The sequence below is a fragment of the Atheta coriaria genome, unplaced genomic scaffold, assembly GCF_025399875.1.
Source record: "Atheta coriaria isolate IRGN ID8LTWV9N9 unplaced genomic scaffold, Caltech_Dcor_3.1 hic_scaffold_10_pilon, whole genome shotgun sequence".
Lineage (NCBI taxonomy): Eukaryota > Metazoa > Arthropoda > Insecta > Coleoptera > Staphylinidae > Dalotia > Dalotia coriaria.
In genome coordinates, this window is record NW_027045452.1 from 8,481,153 (window position 1) to 8,499,795 (window position 18,643).

The 18,643-nt window shown below is 42.0% G+C and overlaps 2 protein-coding genes across 2 annotated transcripts; both read right to left on the minus strand.

Moving 5' to 3' along the window:
* Positions 1–462: 462 nt before the first annotated feature.
* Positions 463–973, minus strand: LOC135801202 (ATP synthase membrane subunit K, mitochondrial). The gene is made up of 3 exons (XM_065314590.1): positions 814–973; positions 663–755; positions 463–587 (listed from the first exon to the last, which is right to left on the minus strand). Exons 2-3 carry the CDS (start codon positions 750–752, stop codon positions 513–515), a joined length of 165 nt encoding a protein of 54 aa, XP_065170662.1. The 5' UTR covers positions 753–755; positions 814–973; the 3' UTR covers positions 463–512.
* A 391-nt stretch (positions 974–1,364) lies between these two features.
* On the minus strand, positions 1,365–18,482 carry LOC135801194 (E3 ubiquitin-protein ligase HERC2). The gene is given in 22 exon segments (XM_065314583.1): positions 1,365–2,109; positions 2,168–2,412; positions 2,472–2,635; positions 2,702–3,408; positions 3,463–4,411; positions 4,472–7,629; positions 7,698–8,737; positions 8,799–9,881; positions 9,884–9,994; positions 10,063–11,004; positions 11,007–12,404; positions 12,407–12,550; positions 12,553–12,696; positions 12,759–12,936; positions 13,014–13,533; positions 13,603–13,924; positions 13,985–14,687; positions 14,689–14,736; positions 14,995–17,216; positions 17,614–17,788; positions 17,852–18,109; positions 18,184–18,482. Coding segments are annotated over 21 exon segments (14,661 nt in total). The 5' UTR covers positions 18,077–18,109; positions 18,184–18,482; the 3' UTR covers positions 1,365–1,926.
* Positions 18,483–18,643: the final 161 nt, after the last annotated feature.

Sequence of the window (18,643 nt, forward strand, 5' to 3'; positions counted from 1 at the left end):
AAAGGTCGAACGCACAAGAATAAATGCTTGAATATTCCTCGAAGGACGTTTTACTTAAGGGATACTTCGTTTTATTGCAGTCACAGTGATAAAGCACAGAAATTAATCAACGTGAAGTTGGAAATAATTTGAACGGTGGTTTTATATAGGCAACCAGATGGTTTACAGCTGTAGCAATTTCAAAACATACAACAGCGCCACCTGGTGGTGTTTATTAATACTTACATGTTACAGATGTTATGCAATGTATATAATTTTTTAATGAATTAAAACCGTATTTTAGGGTAAAAATGACACCAAAATTTTGTAGAAATGCAAATTCTTCCCAATATAACACGTTTTATGAGTGGCTACACGTAATAAACTCTTCTTTTAATGTTATTTCTTTACTTTTGCATTTTATAACCTCAATTTCTTAAAAACTTCAAAAACAAAAGAAGTACATGAACAAAACCTCATAAATTGATATTTCTAACAAATATTTATTAATCTACACACAATTAGATACATGATTACTTCTTGGATTTGGGTTTAAGGGTGAAATAAGCTACCAAAAGTCCTACACTTGCATAGGTGGCCATTGCAACCTGAAATTTATGATTATAATTAACATCTTACTCCTAATTGTTTATATTATATTAAATAATATAATATTATCTTACATGCGCCCTTCCTCTGGTAGTGGCTCCATTAAAGATTTTGCTCAGACCCTTCAAGTCCTTAGCTGCTGCAGCATCATCACCACCAGCCATTTTCTATAATAAAACACAATATTAACACTAATCCGGGAATTACATCATAGAATGCACTTACGTTCTTTGGAAATTTGTTGTTTTACGAACAAAATGATTTTGCGATTGAGCGTATAATGTGCTCAGGGTGCGCAGGAATGGATGCAATGTGAACAAACGTGTGCGATCAATGATAAATTTAACAATGTGTAAGAAAGAGACAAAACATAAAACTGTAGTGCGTAGAGTTGTTATGTAAAAACTGTCAAATTTAGTCGATGGTGTTCCATGATAGGCAACCCACTCTACACGAATCTTTAAAAATCACTTGGGTCAATGGGTTTCTTCTTGAAAAGCTTTCTGTAGACAAAAATCAATGCCAAACCTGAAAATGTAGCAATTGCCACCTAAAACACACCAAATTATAATCTTAAAAGACGTAAATTTCTTTTTCTTACATTTGAACGACCACGAATCGTGTAGTTATTGAAATATCTTTGAAATCCTTTCAGTTTTGGGTCATCGTACGGTTCGTTTTTAGACATGGCGGCGTTTTTCAGTTCAACAGCTTTAAATTACACTCAACAACAAAAATGACACTAAATCATCGAAATAATTTGACAAATTGTCATCTTCACTGACAAATTATGTTACTTTAATATCTCTTTGTAATTTGACTAGGCATTAATGATAATATATGTATATAATATGCGATGAAATTGCCTCTGCACATCTCGACAATCACTTCGACGCAAAAAAAACAAATTAACAAAACTTTAAATAGAATATGAACACAAATCACATCTTACTGTCCCTCCTGCCTCGGCGTACACGTAAACACATATCCAGCATAGTGTATGTACAATGTTTCAATTTGTCGTAAGCAAAATAGTTAGGATTCTTTTTTGTATACAAGGTGTGTATCGAGTTTTTCGTGCGCCACATAGTCAGCTACTAGAATTTATCATCTCCCTAGAAATCCGACGCAATTCAAGAAGTTCGAATATAAAAATGATAAATAGCGGCAAAATAATACTCTCCCAGCAAAAATGTGTGTAAAGAAACGCCTCAAAACTGGTGAATAAAGTGAATAAAATTGATTGTGTATGTGAAATGATTAGTGTGCATGTGTGCATGCACTGTTGGTTGCCTATCTCGTAGGCAATATATGCTTTTTTTTTAGTTGGCAGTCTCCTTAAACAACTGTGGTAGGTGGCGCTATCAGCTGCTCATGGTCACTGTCCATCTCCGGATCACTATCGGCATCCGATGAGCTGCTCACCGCTAAATCTCCGGCCATTGCTACCCGCGCGTATTCGTCCGTGTCGATTGACTTACAGAAGTGGATGGCATATTTTAATTTTTCTTGTAGGACAGGCTAAAAATTAAATAATTCTTAAGTAAAAAGAAAAATCATGCTTAAAATAATTGTTTACCTTGCAAGAATATCGTGGCATCTTCAAGAGGAAGAAACATGTATAACTTTCGGGCAGGAAGTGGTCAGGAGGGTTGTATTTATCCAAAATTTGAATGACAAAGTCGCGCCCACGGAAATCGGCGATCGTGCGCGGTAGGCGTGTCCGTCCCCACACGAAACGTAGAAACAGCGAACGCTCCTGATTGGAGAACTCTTCCATAACCTCCCAGAACCATTGAATCAACGGGGCGGTGCAATCAATACCTAAAAACAACATTTCCAAATAAAACTACTTAAAATATCAATAATTAAACCAATTTTACCTTTATATGAAGCCACAGACTTCAACAAAGACAAAGGAATATCCGGAGACCCACAAACCATGGTTTCCAGTTCATAGGCGCTGAATAACGAAAGAAGCGGCACCGGAATCACTTTCGACATGCCATCACGCACAGCCTTAACTTGTTCGTCAAATTCATGTAACCTAAACATAAAATTTACAAAATAAAACATAATTTACAATTATTTCCTATAAAAATCAAATTTTTACCTAAAATTAAGCGCTAATCGCACATATTCCAATCGATTCTCATGCGTGATGTTCTTATACTTCGTACTCAACGGTACATCAACTCCTGCAGTCGACGGAGTAGAAAACGGCATCTCCAAATTTTGAAACAACCTCTCATCGGGGTTCATATCACGAATACACAGCAATCCCGGAACATAATCCCGATCAACTTCTGTTAAATCCGCTGGAGTCATTTCCATGCCTGCCAATTGCTTCCAAACACACTCAGCGAGGTTAATACTCAATGGAGAACCAGTCCTGATGGCTATACCCATGAGAACACCCAAGAACCGCATCATATTCAGGTGTAAACATGATTTTGCAAGTGGATTCAACAGAAAACAATCACGACTTGTCCCGGCTTCATCTCTGCCATTAGGTGTGGGTATGAGTAAAGGCAGGGAGCCATTTTGTAACTCATCACACATCTCAGCAATGGATTCACTGTAACCTCCACCACAATCATCGACGGATTCACCGACGAATTTCACCTTCCACACGCGATGGGGTAAAGAAAGTGCTTCAGATGTTAACAGAGTTAACTTACTGACCATTTGACCAAAAACTGACTTCATTCCGTCGACGCCAGCTAAACCACCACGAGATCTTGACCGTTTTACCTGGATTCTATTCAGTTCTATCACGGGACCATGTTGTTTATCACGAACCATCGTTGCTTGTATCACCTGAGACATTTATAACCTTAAAATATAAAAATTTACATTTTTTTCATTACTAACCTTTCGGAATGTAGCTTCTTTTATAGAATAAACCAAAATATTCCTTAATTCACTCAGAGAACCACTTCCTGTGATCGGGAACATCGTAATACACGGACAAATCAACTCTGCAAAATGATGCAACATAACCAATCTTCTATGCAGGACCGCCATGGGGATATCTTTCAGTAAATCAAATTCCATTGGTGCGGCTGCTGGTAACCGTGCACACGCAGTGTGATTATTCGTTGACCAAGCTAGAGTATGCGCGGAACCACACGCAACGTGTGTTATTCTTTTTCCTTGCAACGCAGTGACTAATCTAGGTCTTTGTATAGCATTAGTGCTGCCATCTCCAAGTTGACCTTCGTCATTATCACCCCAAGTGTAGACTTCACCTTCATCTGAACATGCTACACAATGCAGTGATCCAGTCGCTATGGAAATGATCTTTTTCCCTTGGAGAGTGGCTACTTTTCGAGGTCTTCTTACATGATCATCTGGACCATGTCCCAGACGATGGTAGTCACCTTTACCCCATGTATACACAGCGCCTGATTTAGTAAGAGCTACGGAAAACTGTGAACCACATTCTACTTTGATGATTCCCAATCCGGCAAGGGATTCAATTTTCTGCGGGAGTTTACAACCATCTGACCCACCACGACCTAGTTTACCATAGTCACCATCACCCCATGACCAGACGTTGTCATCGTCGGTAATGCAGAGTGTTTGGGCATCGCCTGACCCGCATGCTACGTCTATTACTCTGTATCCAAGTAAACATTCGACTAATTTAGGTTTTAGTTGGTCTTCGGAGTCTCCGTGACCCAATCGGCCATAACGGCCTTTACCCCATGTGAATAACTGCCCATTGGCGTCAATCGCAGCGGAATGTGCCCCACCACAAGCTATGTCTATTATTTCATAGCCTTGAAGAGCTTCGACTAGTTTGGGACGATCACAAGTGCTGAAAATTACAACAAAATGTATAATAAGTTGCCTATCTACACAAAATATAACCACTTACTTTTTATTATTGTGTCCTAGTTTACCATCATCTCCCTCACCCCATGAATAAACCTCATTATCAGCTGACAAAGCCAAACAATGTTTCCCACCGCTATTAACAGCAACCTTTTTGATGAAAATATGTTGAATGGACTCCAAAAGAGTAGGAACCAACACGGAATCAATCCCTCCTATACCTAACCTACCTCCAGCGCCATACCCAGTCGCATAGACTTTACCATCAGCTGTCACAGCAATCAATGTCTGCTCCCCGCCCACTAACTGCACAGGTCTTAAACTTGACAGGGCTTCACAAACTGTAGGCATTTTAATCTTCGTCCCTTCAATTCCTCCTAGCTGCCCACGATGGTTATGTCCCCAACCATAAATGGTCCCAGATCCACCCCAGGATAACGTCCAGTCTTCAGGTCTTCTACTCAACCACTGCAACAGTTGCTCATCATGCTCCTTCTTGAAAATCTTATGATTTTCATGGTCCCAGACATCAGCAGTCATCTCCTGCGTCATATCCGATGATTTCTTCCTCACTTCATGACAGAAAGACAAAGGCAACTGCTGACGGTTAATCAACGCCTTTGCAACCCTCGCGGCGTTACAATACCTCCTAAACCAAGACCATTTGTGGTTATCTGACAAGGACCCAATGATTTTAACCAGTTCCAAATCACATGCAAGCGCTGCAAGGACTTTAAAGAAGTCAGAGTGCATCAGGTGTAACCCAGCACGCACAGAAATATCTTCATATTCATATTGTCTCAGAAGTGCCTGTGGAAGAGCTTCCAACAACCCTCCCAGCGCATTTTCATGAGCTTTCAGTTGTTGCAGTTGATTCGCAAGACCATTCCGGTCAGCTTCATGTACCAACAAACGATGTAGACGTTGTAAACACCACATACGTTGCGAAGCAGCCAGGTAACTCAACTGGGAGCATGCGGCAAGTGACGCAGCTAATCGGGACATCAAACTGGCATCCACAGATTTATACAACTTGGGATCCAAGAGACACATGACCATATCAACTGAAGGTTGACTCAAAATAGACCTATCCGAACCAATCTCCCGTGGATTATGATTGGAAACAACTGGATACACGGTAAACCTCCATCCCCAGCCATTCACAGATGAATCCGATACGAAATTCCACCGGAGCTCATCTCCTGGTATCCTTACCTCTGTGGACCAATCAGTCCATTCTCTACCTGATCTAGTAGCAACCACCTTTCCACTCCCGTCGATAATCTGAAGAGGGTCATGTCTCCTTTCAGTGGAACACCTTCTATCAAACTCTACACGAAGGGAATCCGCACCTGGTATCCTCACATGTCCACGAAGTGTGACATCATCTATATAAGGATGTGATGATTCCTGAACAACAGGATGCGGGGTACAAGACAACATGGTTGTATTACTCGTTGTATCTTCCAATTCCGTGATGCATAACTCCAGTAACATACCACCAATTTGTTTATTAGCGCTTCCCATGTTGATTAAAGCAGTGGATAAGATTTCCTTTGCTTGATCATCTTCAATCCTTTCCTGAACAGCTAATTTTAACAGATCTACCAGTAATCTTGCATCAGATTCACTCAAAAGTGATGTAAATTCATCCAGTTGTGATGCATCATGATTTCCACAAACTTCTGCATGTGAGGTTAGAGTTGCTGCGATGACAGACATGGCGCTGGTAGACATCTTGGAATGTTTTGATGATATACTAGCGGAAGCTGACGCTGAACAACTGCTAGCAGTCATACTCTGCAACAACGCTAAAGGATTTTCATCACTGTCAGGTGTAGAGTGATGGCTGTTGATTGAGGTTAGTTCTGTTAAAGAAACCGGGGCTTCTCCTCCGCCTAAGACTATAGTATCGCTGTCTTTTTTCAAAACTTCTACAATAGGTACACATTCAGAAGTATCTTCCATAGTGGCTTTTGAGTTTGTAGAAGTACTCATCATGTTGGTATGACTCCTCAGAGCTTTTACAATACTCTGTCTTAATTGTTGAATGTGTATCGCGTTGAGAATATGTTGCAGCGCTTGTTGTTTAGCTGTATTACTCTCCAGAGACATGACAATAATCCCTAAACTTGTTTCTTTTTCATAATCAGTTGTAGTTGTTTTTTCCCCATCGTATAATCCAAGCATAGACGCACCTAGCGGATCTTTCGGTGCGGAGAAAATTACAGGTTCCTGTTTGTTCACCATGCGTAAATCAGACATCATCCATGCGATTGAATGTGAACTACCGCATGCAACACGATTAACGGAAACATCTTCCAGGCCATGAACCAACGCGGGTTTACGATTGACTGTTGTGGTACCATTACCCTGTTGTCCATGATCATTATCACCCCATGCGTAGACTTGTCCTGTACAGGTTACAGCCAAACAATGAAGGGCACCAACAGCAACATGGACGATTTTTTTCTCGCGGAAGGTTTCGATGATTGTGGGTTTCCTCACGTGTTGATCAGCGCCATGACCTAGCCGGAAGTAGTCTCCTTTACCCCATGTCCATACTTCACCAGCTCTGGTCAAAGCAAGAGAAAACTGCGCGCCGCATTCAATCTGTATGACTCCCAAAGAATTTAATCTTTCAATATTTTGTGGGGTGTTGCAGCCTTCGGATCCACCTCGGCCTAGTTTACCAAAGTCACCATCTCCCCATGAGAAGACCATACCTTCATCACTCAGAGCCAGGGTCTGCGCATCACGGCTACCACATGCAACTTGTACGATTCTGTGTCCTATTAGGGATTTTACTAGTCTTGGCGTAAGTTGGGTTATGTTATCACCGTGACCGAATCTTCCGTATTCTCCTAATCCCCAAGTATACAACTCCCCGTTGGAGCTGATAGCAGCTGAATGAGAACTACCACAGGCAATGTCACGAATTCGTTTCGAGCGCAGTTTATCAATCATTTTTGGTTTGTCTAGATTCAGACGATTGCCATGGCCTAGCTTACCATCTTCACCTTCCCCCCATGAGAATACCTTACCATCTAGAGTGAGAGCCATCGCGTGTTTACCTCCTGAATGAACCGCGACCTTTTTGATCACATAGTGTGATAAAAATGGTATTTGTCGAGGGTAGGGCACGTTGCTGTTGTGACCAAGTCCAAGACGACCATTGGTACCCTCACCACATGCGTACAACTATAGAGAAACAAAAAAAAACAAAATGGCGTCATAAATTTCTAACCTAAAATACAAAAACAACTTACTTTTCCTTCCTGTGAAACAATAAACAATGACTTTGACCCGCCAGCAATGTGAATCGGCCGGAACTGACTCAAGATGTCCGACTGCATGGGTATCTTCACCTTGGAACCCTTCATACCACCAAGTTGATCCTTATCATTCAATCCCCAAACGAAGACTTTACAAGGTGTGCTTGATGTAGATTCGCTAATCATCCTATCACTACGGTCATAGGATACCTCCTGAGTGACATACGGCATACCAATACCAATCTCCTGCCCTACGTCCCAATCATTCGCCAGGAAAGACACAGATGTTTTCAGTTCATGTATCGTCGGTTTCTTTACACCCTGTATACGCAACCCGTGTATTTTGCAGTCTATCCCGCGGTTTTTGCATTTAATAATAGAAATCTCTATAAACGGATAGTGCACTTCCTGATTGGCCAGGACCATCACAGTGGTATCCGTGTTTCTAACATAGGCAACATTCAACTCAGCCATGGATCGTGGTGTGGCGCCCCCACTAACTATAATCACCGATGGCATGTAGGAATTATCAGCTTGATCAACTCCCATTTGTAGATTTTTGATGACAATATCTTTGTGTATCTCTAGACGGATCCAATGCTCACCTTGTTTACCACAACTTTGCCATACACAATGTGGCCAATCATATCTCAGACTAGGATTAGCTTTCGAAGAGACCTGAACATTCTTCACACACTTTGACCATTCCGAAATAGTCAAACCCTCTGTATCTACATAATCATTACGATAGTATTTACCAGGTTTACCAACGTAGACTTCCGGTGCGCCAATCACCATTATACGATTGAAAGAATGCCTGTGATTCTTCCTGGTATAGAAACAATTCTCGCAGTAATCGTAATTCTCACAGGTTTTACATTTATACCGTGGACCTTTGATGGGATTCACCCCGCAGCCATTACAAGCGATACCTTCATGATTACAGGGGACTATCTCCATCTCAGAGATGAGTCCCGTCCATCCGGATTGCTTCGGAAAGTCCACGGTTACATCATGGCCGTTTTCAGCAATCACTACATACATAAAACAAAATATAACCTCAAATTTAACCTTAAAAAGCATAAAAATACTTACAAGTGACAACACCAACGCTGTCATGCGTAACATAACCCCATTTATATCTAGGTGTCGCCACTGATGACTTCACCCTCACTTTATCCCCCACTTTAATACTAGTAGGTGCTGGTAGGGCCGGAGGAAAACCCAGTAACTCAATATGAATAAACCGCACCCAATATGTATTGATCCTGTGCTGCCAGTTGACTTGCACGTTCAAATCGTGCAAACCTTCCTTGTCTATTTTGAAAACCTTGCCAATATCACCCACGTGGACCTCTTCATAACTCCTACAACACCTCACCAACATCCCCACCTCGATGTTATCCCTGATGTACATAGCATATTCATCATTGGACAAAAAATCAGTGCGTTGACTGTATGCTATTGATGTCACAGCTGTGGTACCAGACGCACCAGCAACCCCCACAGCTTCCAACCCTGGACATTCTCCGTACCCATGCATACCCAACTCCACTTGATCCGAAACACTCTCTGTGTCTGAACTGTAATAACTACTGATACTTTCTGTATCTGATGTGACCACATCCGGGTGTTCCAATAACCATGAAACAATTATTTCCGGTGTGATTAAAGCGTCAGCAGCGACACCTATGGTCTTCATCGCGTTCTCCACGCATTTCTTAGTGAAACCCATCTCGACAATCTGTTGTACAATTGGATTCGAAGGTAACTGCTCACCTGTATCCTTCTTCTTCTTGGTATTACTCTTGTTTGTGTTGGTATTCGTGTTTGTGTTGGTATTACTATCGCTAAACATAGACTTGACGGAACACTCGCTGTTGGGCGTCGGGAGTTCACTCACAGCTTGATTAATACCTGTGATTAAACTAGGAGGAGGAATGTTTTTGAATTTATCATTGGATATAGTGGTCGGGGAGGGTTTATCATTGGAGGCTTCAGCTGCCAGGTATTGAGAGAGGTTGAGAGCGGCCAATTGGAGTTCTTCCATGGAATAGATGGGTTTCAAAGGGGACGGCTGCGTTGCTTTCATGAGAATCTTTTGAATGAGGAGAACTGGTGCGCAGGGTTCTTCTTCGTAGGAAGACATCTGTTCAGTGGATTGTTCCAGAGTCGACAGGGATGTTTAAGAATACGGCGGAGTTTTGATTGGTTGAATTGAAGGACTTTTGTGGCGTTCAACACAGAGAGCATGTTGATTTGCGAGCGTAAATATGAAGTATTAACCAATCCTGTGATACAAAAAAAACATAACCTCAAAGTTAAATATTAAAACTAAAAAATGTCGAATATAACTTACCATACGTGGTCTTTCTCTCGTAACTATTACTAGACGTCTGCCGATTGATCAACAACGTGGCCCAGACCTTAACCAACCCATCACCCATGAGCATCTTATCCAAATTGAAATTCTGCGGTGCTTGCAACTTCAAATCCTCGATGTAATACTTATTCGTCTCGCCGGTTTTGTGCAACTGCACACAAATCTTCCCCTTTTGCGATACCCTCGTCACAGTACCCTCTTGATTATCCACTTCTACATAAGACCCGATTCGTGGTCTTGCATCCCACGATCCCAAAACATTCAACGTGGCAATCACCATGTATTGATCATTGGTGCTATCATCAAACACATGAAACATATTACAATCACTCTGAAGGTAATACGCAGCCAACTGCAACTTCTGTGCTAGTATAGAATTCAACACTTGGTTCCACCCAACAAAACCATGCAAATGTCTCAGTAGACCCACAATTTCCGCGGCGAGTGTAGCGCTGTGTGATTGTGTCAATAACATGAGCGATTTATTCTCGCTCACAGGTTTATTGCTGGTATCATAACAACATGTCAATATTATCCTGCCTAGGATCCCGAGGATTTTTTCAAGGACATTATGAATGTCGCCATTATCTAAGTCCCATGTTTGTAAAACTTCTTTGAGTAGTCTTACAGATAAAATCTGTTTAGGGAGATTTACAACATTCCCACATGCATTTGGTTGTGTAGAAATGAAACCCAACAACATATTGATCCATGGTTTGGTGCTAAGCGCAGTGCAATGTTGTGGAGTCTGCGCAATAGAGTGCATGAGTGTCAGACTACACCACTCTTGATTACCAGAGTTCAACGTACTGCAGAATAAGCTAGATAATCCATGCATTGTGGAAGGATCTAGATTACTCTTTGCCAAACCACCACTGACAGTTATAACACGCAGGAAATTAATACTTGATTCACGTAAAACTTTATAAGTTGATTATCACGCACTACAATCTGACTTCCAAGTCCCTGATCTGTCAAATCCTCACTATCCGTATCGGATGTGATCGGGCTAGGGGGCGTGGCCAACGCCAGATCATACTTCCCCTCTTTACCCATTCTATAACTATTCGTAGTGCCATTGGCCCATTCCACACGCACCCAGCCATCATCTCCCAATTCACCAATCACGCGCCCCTCGCGACATATGCCGACATCTTGATCGCCCCATTTCCAATCCGGACCGCGTACAACCCTCACACCCAATTTCATCATGGCGGCTATTTCCGCCATTGTCAACGCACCACGCTTCGGACGTGTCTGTGATATAATATCAGCATAAACCACATAAAACTCAGAAACTTTACGTACGATACTCTGATCCCCGCCGGTTTGACGCAGTAACGCCAAGACTGAACTTATCATCCCGCTGTTAATCAACGGGGACAACTCCATTGGTAGGTAATGATTGGAAGCTAACATTCCTAGAATAGACAATAACATTCTAGCTCTCGGGACGTCTCTTAACAGGGTGTAGGTGCCAAGGTTGATGTTCATGTTGACCTTGGGTTGACCTTTCTTCACATGTCGACTTGGTAAATCCCTTAGGACGTAATTCCGCAGTGTATCGATACACCATTCTGTGACTTTGAGTTGACCGAGTAATAATTCAGTTTTACTCGTTGGTGTGATAAGTTGGACATCATCCAAACAATGCGCGACTTTACCTTGTTTCGAGAGATTCGTACATCCTAGATATCCATTCACAATGGCGTACTTTGTCGAAGTCAAAAGATAAGTCTTCGTTAATAACTTAAATATTAACTCTAAACCTTCTTTTCTCACTTTACACCGCATAACTTGTGAATACATAGCTCTTCTTAATACATCAACATCCCCACTGTTGTCTTTCACGATTGTGGCATTCGATGACTCATTTTTGCTGCCGGCAAGAACAAAATCTAAGATTTTCATCATCAATTCGATATTGTCATTCGAGATCTTTTTCATTTTCTTTTCGGTGAGTTTCTGTAGCAATCCTGCTAACGCAGCATCATTTTCGTACTTTTTGACCTTGACAGGATCTTTGACCTTGGCTTTATCTTTCTCTAGTTTTTCTTTCTCGGAATCATCCAGGAAATCATTACGTTTGCTGGAATTTTGATTGTAACTCTCGGACATGACGCGTTCCGCTGTTGACTTATCCATGCCGCCATTTTTGATTTCGTTGTTGACGTCATCCGTGTCGCTTTTACTCTCGGCGATTTTTCCATCGGACGCGCATTTTTTAATCGCGTTCTTAGCTAAATCCTCGCATGATTTGTGTTTTTCTATGGATTGTGATTGTATAGTTGCGTTGACGATGTCTTCCGGTTTTGTATGTCAGAAGTATGGCGGCCACATTTTAAGTCTTTGATGACTTTCCTAACCAAGGTCTTAACACGTGGTTCTTTATACAGGACGTTTACATTGCGAAAAGCTTCCATTTCGACACTGATCGCAGGTTTGATTTCGTACAACAAAAACGACAACGTTCTAGAATAGGAATGCAGATTTCTTTATAGGATCTGTTCAATTCCTGTCGTAGTTTAATCAGGTTCCATTTGGTTTGGTAGACTAGTTTCAACATTTCAGCGAGTGCTTTGGGAAGTTTCACGTTGGGTTGAGTGGAATCTGCGTGCATAAAAAGTTGCCTATCATGATTTGTATGAAAAACAATATGGCGGTTGACTTACATGCATCTAAAATGGGTAGCAGAATGTAGCCAAAGCCTAGATGCTTCAGGAGCACGGCAAACAGGACTCTACTGATCTCTTCTAACGGATGCTCGAAGCTAAAGTCCACGCGACTGAGATAATTGTTCTGTTTCGAATGCTGTTCGACTATCGCCAAGAACGCTATTACAAACGAATCCTAAAAACGAAAACTCTAACTTATTCTACCCAATACACAACATTCAAATATTGTACATAAATAAATATTGTACGTACCGAGAGTCGACTCTCCGCCAACGCATTGATAAACGAATTAATCCTATTTATTGGTAGCTGACTAGTGGTTGTGGTCCGTATAAGTTTATTATGCGTAACCTTCGGCTCGGTTGGCGTATTCCCAGCTGTAGAATTCGTACTTCTATCATCACCTTTTTCCTCCTCGTAGGGATTCGGCGGTTGTAGAACCTGCAATCCTCCGCTGAGGAACGAAGCATTCAACCAGTTTTTAGCAGTTATTTCAGACTCATGTAGTTTCAAACTCTGCCGCATGTGATAGGCGTGTAAACCAAGTAAGTATCCCAGATGGCGCTCGCTGTCTAACAAATTTAAGGAAACATGCACACTGTCATAGGGCACATGCGTTAATTTCTCGCTTTCATTCTGGGAATACGTCCCAACAACGTAGGATTCCATCATTTGTAGTGTTGATAAACTATGCGGCATGCTGTTAAACACATGGGAAGCATCTTTGCCAGCGTATTTCTGCAGGATTTCCAAAAGCGTGGAATTTTCACACCTAAACACAAAGAAAACATTAAAAAATATATAAAATATTGTTAAAATAATGATTGATGATTGAACTAACCTATAATCTTGAATATCGTATACTTTTCCATTGATGATTACCCATAGGCCACCATCTAGGTTATGATTGTCCATATCCGACTTTCTTATCAGAGGTAAATCTTCGATTTTATGTGAGTGTCTAGGTGGTTGCGGATGAAAAATCCCCGGCCAACTAATGTCATCCGAATCCATCGCTTCGATATTCGGTGATAATTTACACAATTTATCAAGCGCTGATAACAACGAGTCAAAGACAGCCAACCAGTCCATGTTGAACAAAAAATGGTCGATTTCCTGCTCTAGGAGTATCACCGACACAATTAACTCGGGTAAAATTATATCTAAACACAAAATATAAAATTTTAACATACAAATACAAAATGGCGGTGTAGTTATACTACCAGTAATGTCTCCTTTGAGTATCTGCATCACATAAAGATAATGTTTTGGATTCTGTGACGCTGTTTCATACGCCAAATTCAATGTCTGTGTAATATGCTCCGCAACCTGATAGAGATACTTCTTTAACAATGACATGGCCGCTTCTCCTTCTTTATCTTTAAAGATTTTCCCAATAATTTGCCGCTGGAACCTCAGTAATAAATTCAAACTCGGTGAATCTTTGTCAATCTTCTCCACGGGGACCAATTTACAAGTTTTCGCAAAATCCTGCAGGCGAATCTGTGTCATATAGCTATTATTCTTTAAAAGTTGTTTTACAAGGTGTAAGAGAGGTATGGTTATGGTATTTCCGGTCGAAGTGGATTGTTCATCATAGTTTTCATCAAGAGTATCAACAAGTTCACTCTCCGCACGCATTGCTTCCATTAAAGCAGTTTCCAACCCTCCGTCGGACATTAAACTCCATACCAAGAGATCTGTCATGAAGCGATGACCACAGGAAAGCGCACCAGGTTCAAAACCAGTGTTGGGAAGTAAAGCTGACAAAGTATTCGCGCGTTCATTCGCTGTGGGAAGCATGACAATCCATCCGGCTTGAAGTGTACTCTGTGCTGCATTCTGCACGGTTTGTAGGATACCAGTTGAACTCGCCAGGTAAACAACGCGAGATTTTAGCGATAATAATAATTTAGACCCAGGGGGCCAAACCCAGGGTCTTCGCATCGACTTGATTTGTAATCATACAATGCAACTGTAAATAAATATAATGAAAATTAAGTAAAAAACAGTTAAAAATTAAGGTTACATTTAAAATATAATCAAAAAACCTTAGAATTTAAGGTTATGTTTAAAATGACATAAAAAACCTTAAAATTTGAGGTTAAGTTTCAAATAAAGTCAATAAACGCTAAAATTTGAGGTTATGTTTAAAATAAAACCAAAAAACGTTAAAATTTGAGGTTATGTTTAAAATAAACTCAAAAATCCATAAAATGTGAGGTTAAATTACCTGTAATAGCAATAAACTGAGCGTAGCGATAGCAATACACTCTTTTTCCTGCGTGAACGTCCCCTGCTTACTATTCTCACACACAACCTCCAGAAGTTGATCCAACTGCCGAAAAGTCGCCTCACACAAATCAATAACAAACGGCACCTTCACATTCGGTATCCACGCGCTGAAATCCGCCCAGACAAAACTCTGCGTCGGCCCACAACAGATCCCAACCACTTCCTGCCCCTGCAACGCATCCAACCTCCTCGGCGTGCTGATGATACTATCATTACTATCACAAATCTGCTTGTAGTGATTCTTGCCCCATCCGTAAACCTCCCCATTATCCGTTAACGCAAAAACATGCTCAGTACCCAAACTTAAACTGGCGATTCTTTTCCCTTCCAGGGTTTGCACAAACTGGGGAAACCTCACATGTTCATCAGTTTCATGTCCCAGTCTCCATCCTTCACCTTTACCCCAGGAATAAACCTTCCCACATCGAGATAGTGCCATACTAAAGTGACACCCGCAATAGACATTAACAATATCAGTATTCTGAAGACGATCCACAAGTTTAGGTAGTTTAGAACCATCTGAACCACCACGTCCTAGTTTACCATAATCACCATCACCCCATGAGTAGACCTTACCCTGAGATGTCACACACAACGTATGCGCATCCCCTGACCCACAGGCAACCGCAACAACAATCTGCCCTTGCAGGGCCTGCACCACAGTGGGTACCAGACAATCCTCCGAGGTACCATGCCCAAGTCTACCATAATTACCCCTTCCCCAAGTGTATAACACACCACCAGTGGTAATCACCGCACTGTAGGATCCCCCACAGCGTATATCCACCACATCCTTATCACTCAACACCTCAATCAAAGTGGGTTCATCCTTACTCAACGTATCACCATGTCCCAAACGTCCGCCATCACCCACACCCCATGAATACACCTCTTGAGTCATCGTCAGCGCCATCATGTGTTTCCCCTCCGGATGCGTGGCGATTTTAATCACAGTCTTATCCTTCAACCCTTCCACCAGCTGCAGACATGGTGATTCCGTGCATAGCTGTATAATATACACTAGGCCTGTCAAGGACAACGCTAGGAGACATCTATACCCACAACATAGTTGACAGATGTTTATATTGGACAAAGCGTCGATAACCTGCGGGCTGGTACCGGTATTCCACGCGAGGTACCCCCAAGCCATGAATTGCTGCACGTTGTAATTAGTTACACTCTTGTTAAAAGATTGTGGAGGAATATGTGGACGTGCAAGTCGATCCAGATGCGACATGAGAAACACCGAAGCCTGACGCATGTCTACCTCCATGGAATCATCATCCGGTAACTGCGTGTACCTTAAATACATCTGTGTGCATGTGGGGTCGGAATCCTCAGGGGAAGGGGATATACGCGTGCATGGGATGGATTCAAAGCGTTTCATAAATAGACTCAATGGGGCTGTTGCTGTTTGTGGATGTGAGCGGTTATCATCACTTTTCGTGCGTTTTTCCCACATGGTAAGTAAAAGTAAGGACATGTCAAGCATGTTACTTAACCTTGCTTTCTGCAGGGATAATTCCAGTAGGAGGTTTAATGATGTGTGTTGGTCTTCTTGTGGGACACGTCCGGCGTTTATCTCGCCTGTGACAACCTGTCGCAAGAATTTGACACTTCTCTCAACTACTTCCATCCATATGGGTGACATGCTTGAATCTTCAAACAGGGTTCCTACTGGTAGCATTTGTAATGCTTCGAGGCTTTCTGTTAGTAATTCACTGCATAGTTCTGTGTCTTCACCCATACGCCATGCTCTTCTTAGAAAAGCGAAGGAAAAATTAAGAGCTGCTCGGGATCCTACTCTGGCTAATCCCATGGTTGGGTCTGTGCATTGTGCACTTCCTATACTTGCATTGCGTTTTATTTTGGTGATGGATGAGACTATGCTGGCGGTTACGTTGGTGGAAGATGTTTGGGTTTGTGGGAGTAGTGATGGTAATGCGGTTTCGCTGCCTGTGTAGTTCGAGTTGAGGTGTTTTTGTTCTTGATCCAAGAGTTGGGCTTTGTTGTCGCGACTGATGGCGACGTAGTAACGCTTGAATATTACTAAGCGTTGATGGAGGCGGATTGCGGAGAGGGATGTGTTGGATGAGTCCAGGCATAGTTTGCGTTGCTCGTTGTTTAGGCTTTCGATGAGGGTTACTAGATCATCTTGTTCTAAAATAAATTGTACATGGATTTATCCAGCGTGACTAAAAAACCGGAGAGTGATGATGAGGGAAAAGAGGGGGAAGAGAAACCTGCCGCTGGACTGTGGTTGACCAATCAGGTAGCTGCGCGTTTACCCCCACCACTTTTTGCGGGTCAGGCGCAGGTATAAAAGGGGGCGCAATGTGTCCAGTCCAGTCGCAGTTCTCTTGCTTCCTCTCTTCGCTCTCCATTTTGTTTTGGGTGTTTGCTTCGTATATAGGCAACCCAAATTGACGGGTGCACCGTGACGTCATTACTACTAATGCTTTGTCATATAAATCGTAACTTTTTATAGGTTATCTTTGTTTTTATGTAAATTTGAAACAAAAACAACCAATAAAATAGATATTAACCTAAAACTTACTTGGTTTAGGTCCCCATGTCCATGAATTTAAAATATTCTGTGGCGTAAGCGCATCGTCAACTTTCTCGGTGTTAGCATTCGTGATGGTCTCCTCAGTGTCCAATTTCTGACACGCACCACAATTACACCCCGAATTCGGCCCGCAAATCGTATCGCAGCACGTGCATGTTAAAACCTAAAAATATACCACAAACAATAAAAATTTCATTCAAAATAACCTAAATTCATGATGTCTTACCCTCAAGCCACAATAATACTTCCCATTGTGCCCCTTGCGAGCCAAAACCCCAGCACAATTCAGCAAACCATCACAGAAGTGCCCAGTGAGCTCACCATCAGTGATGAGTGAGTTCCACGCTGTCTGCAGGGCCTCCGGGGACTGGAATGTAGTCTGCAGGTCAGTCTTGATCCATTTATAGTCGAGCCGGGCTTGCGCCCTTAAATTCGCCTCAATGTGAGACATAATCTCTCATTTATCGTCGTCGTCGGTTTGATTCTACAAGCAAACAAAAACAAATGACGTGCGAATTTCGGTTTTCTGCATGATTCACGCTGGATTTCAGTGCTTACCGAATTGTGTGCACAACATCATTGCGTAAAGAGATGCGGAGCGCCTTTCTAACACTTTCACTGCTTGTGCCCCGGCTGGGAATCGAAAATAATTGGAGCGATTACGATTAGGACCGAAAGTGCACAACACGCACGCAAACAACAACCACCGACCGCACACACCGTCCGGCAACGCGTGTCTCGACGACCGTCACTTGCGATTTTTGTTTATACTCGCGTCGTCGAGCCGTGTGCGCGAAATTAATTTGTTATTAACATTGCTCACTCTGTTTTGACACTGACGTTTAGACTCGCTTGTTTGCGTCCGCATGCGTGTGTGTGACATGCGTGTGCGTGTGACCGACTGACCGTCCTTTCAGACAAATTGACATAAACCCTATGATTATCAATCTAATGTAGTATATTATAACTTCATATGTCCGCAGTAATTACATTTTAATGTAAAAGAATCAAACACTAG

Excerpts from the sequence above, each read along its gene's own strand:
- LOC135801202 (XM_065314590.1), bottom strand. The coding sequence starts at position 752 with ATGGCTGGTGGTGATGATGCTGCAGCAGCTAAGGACTTGAAGGGTCTG. Across the intron at positions 588-662 it reads CTACCAGAGGAAGGGCGCAT|GTTGCAATGGCCACCTATGC; the intron begins GTAAGATAATAT and ends CATAAATTTCAG.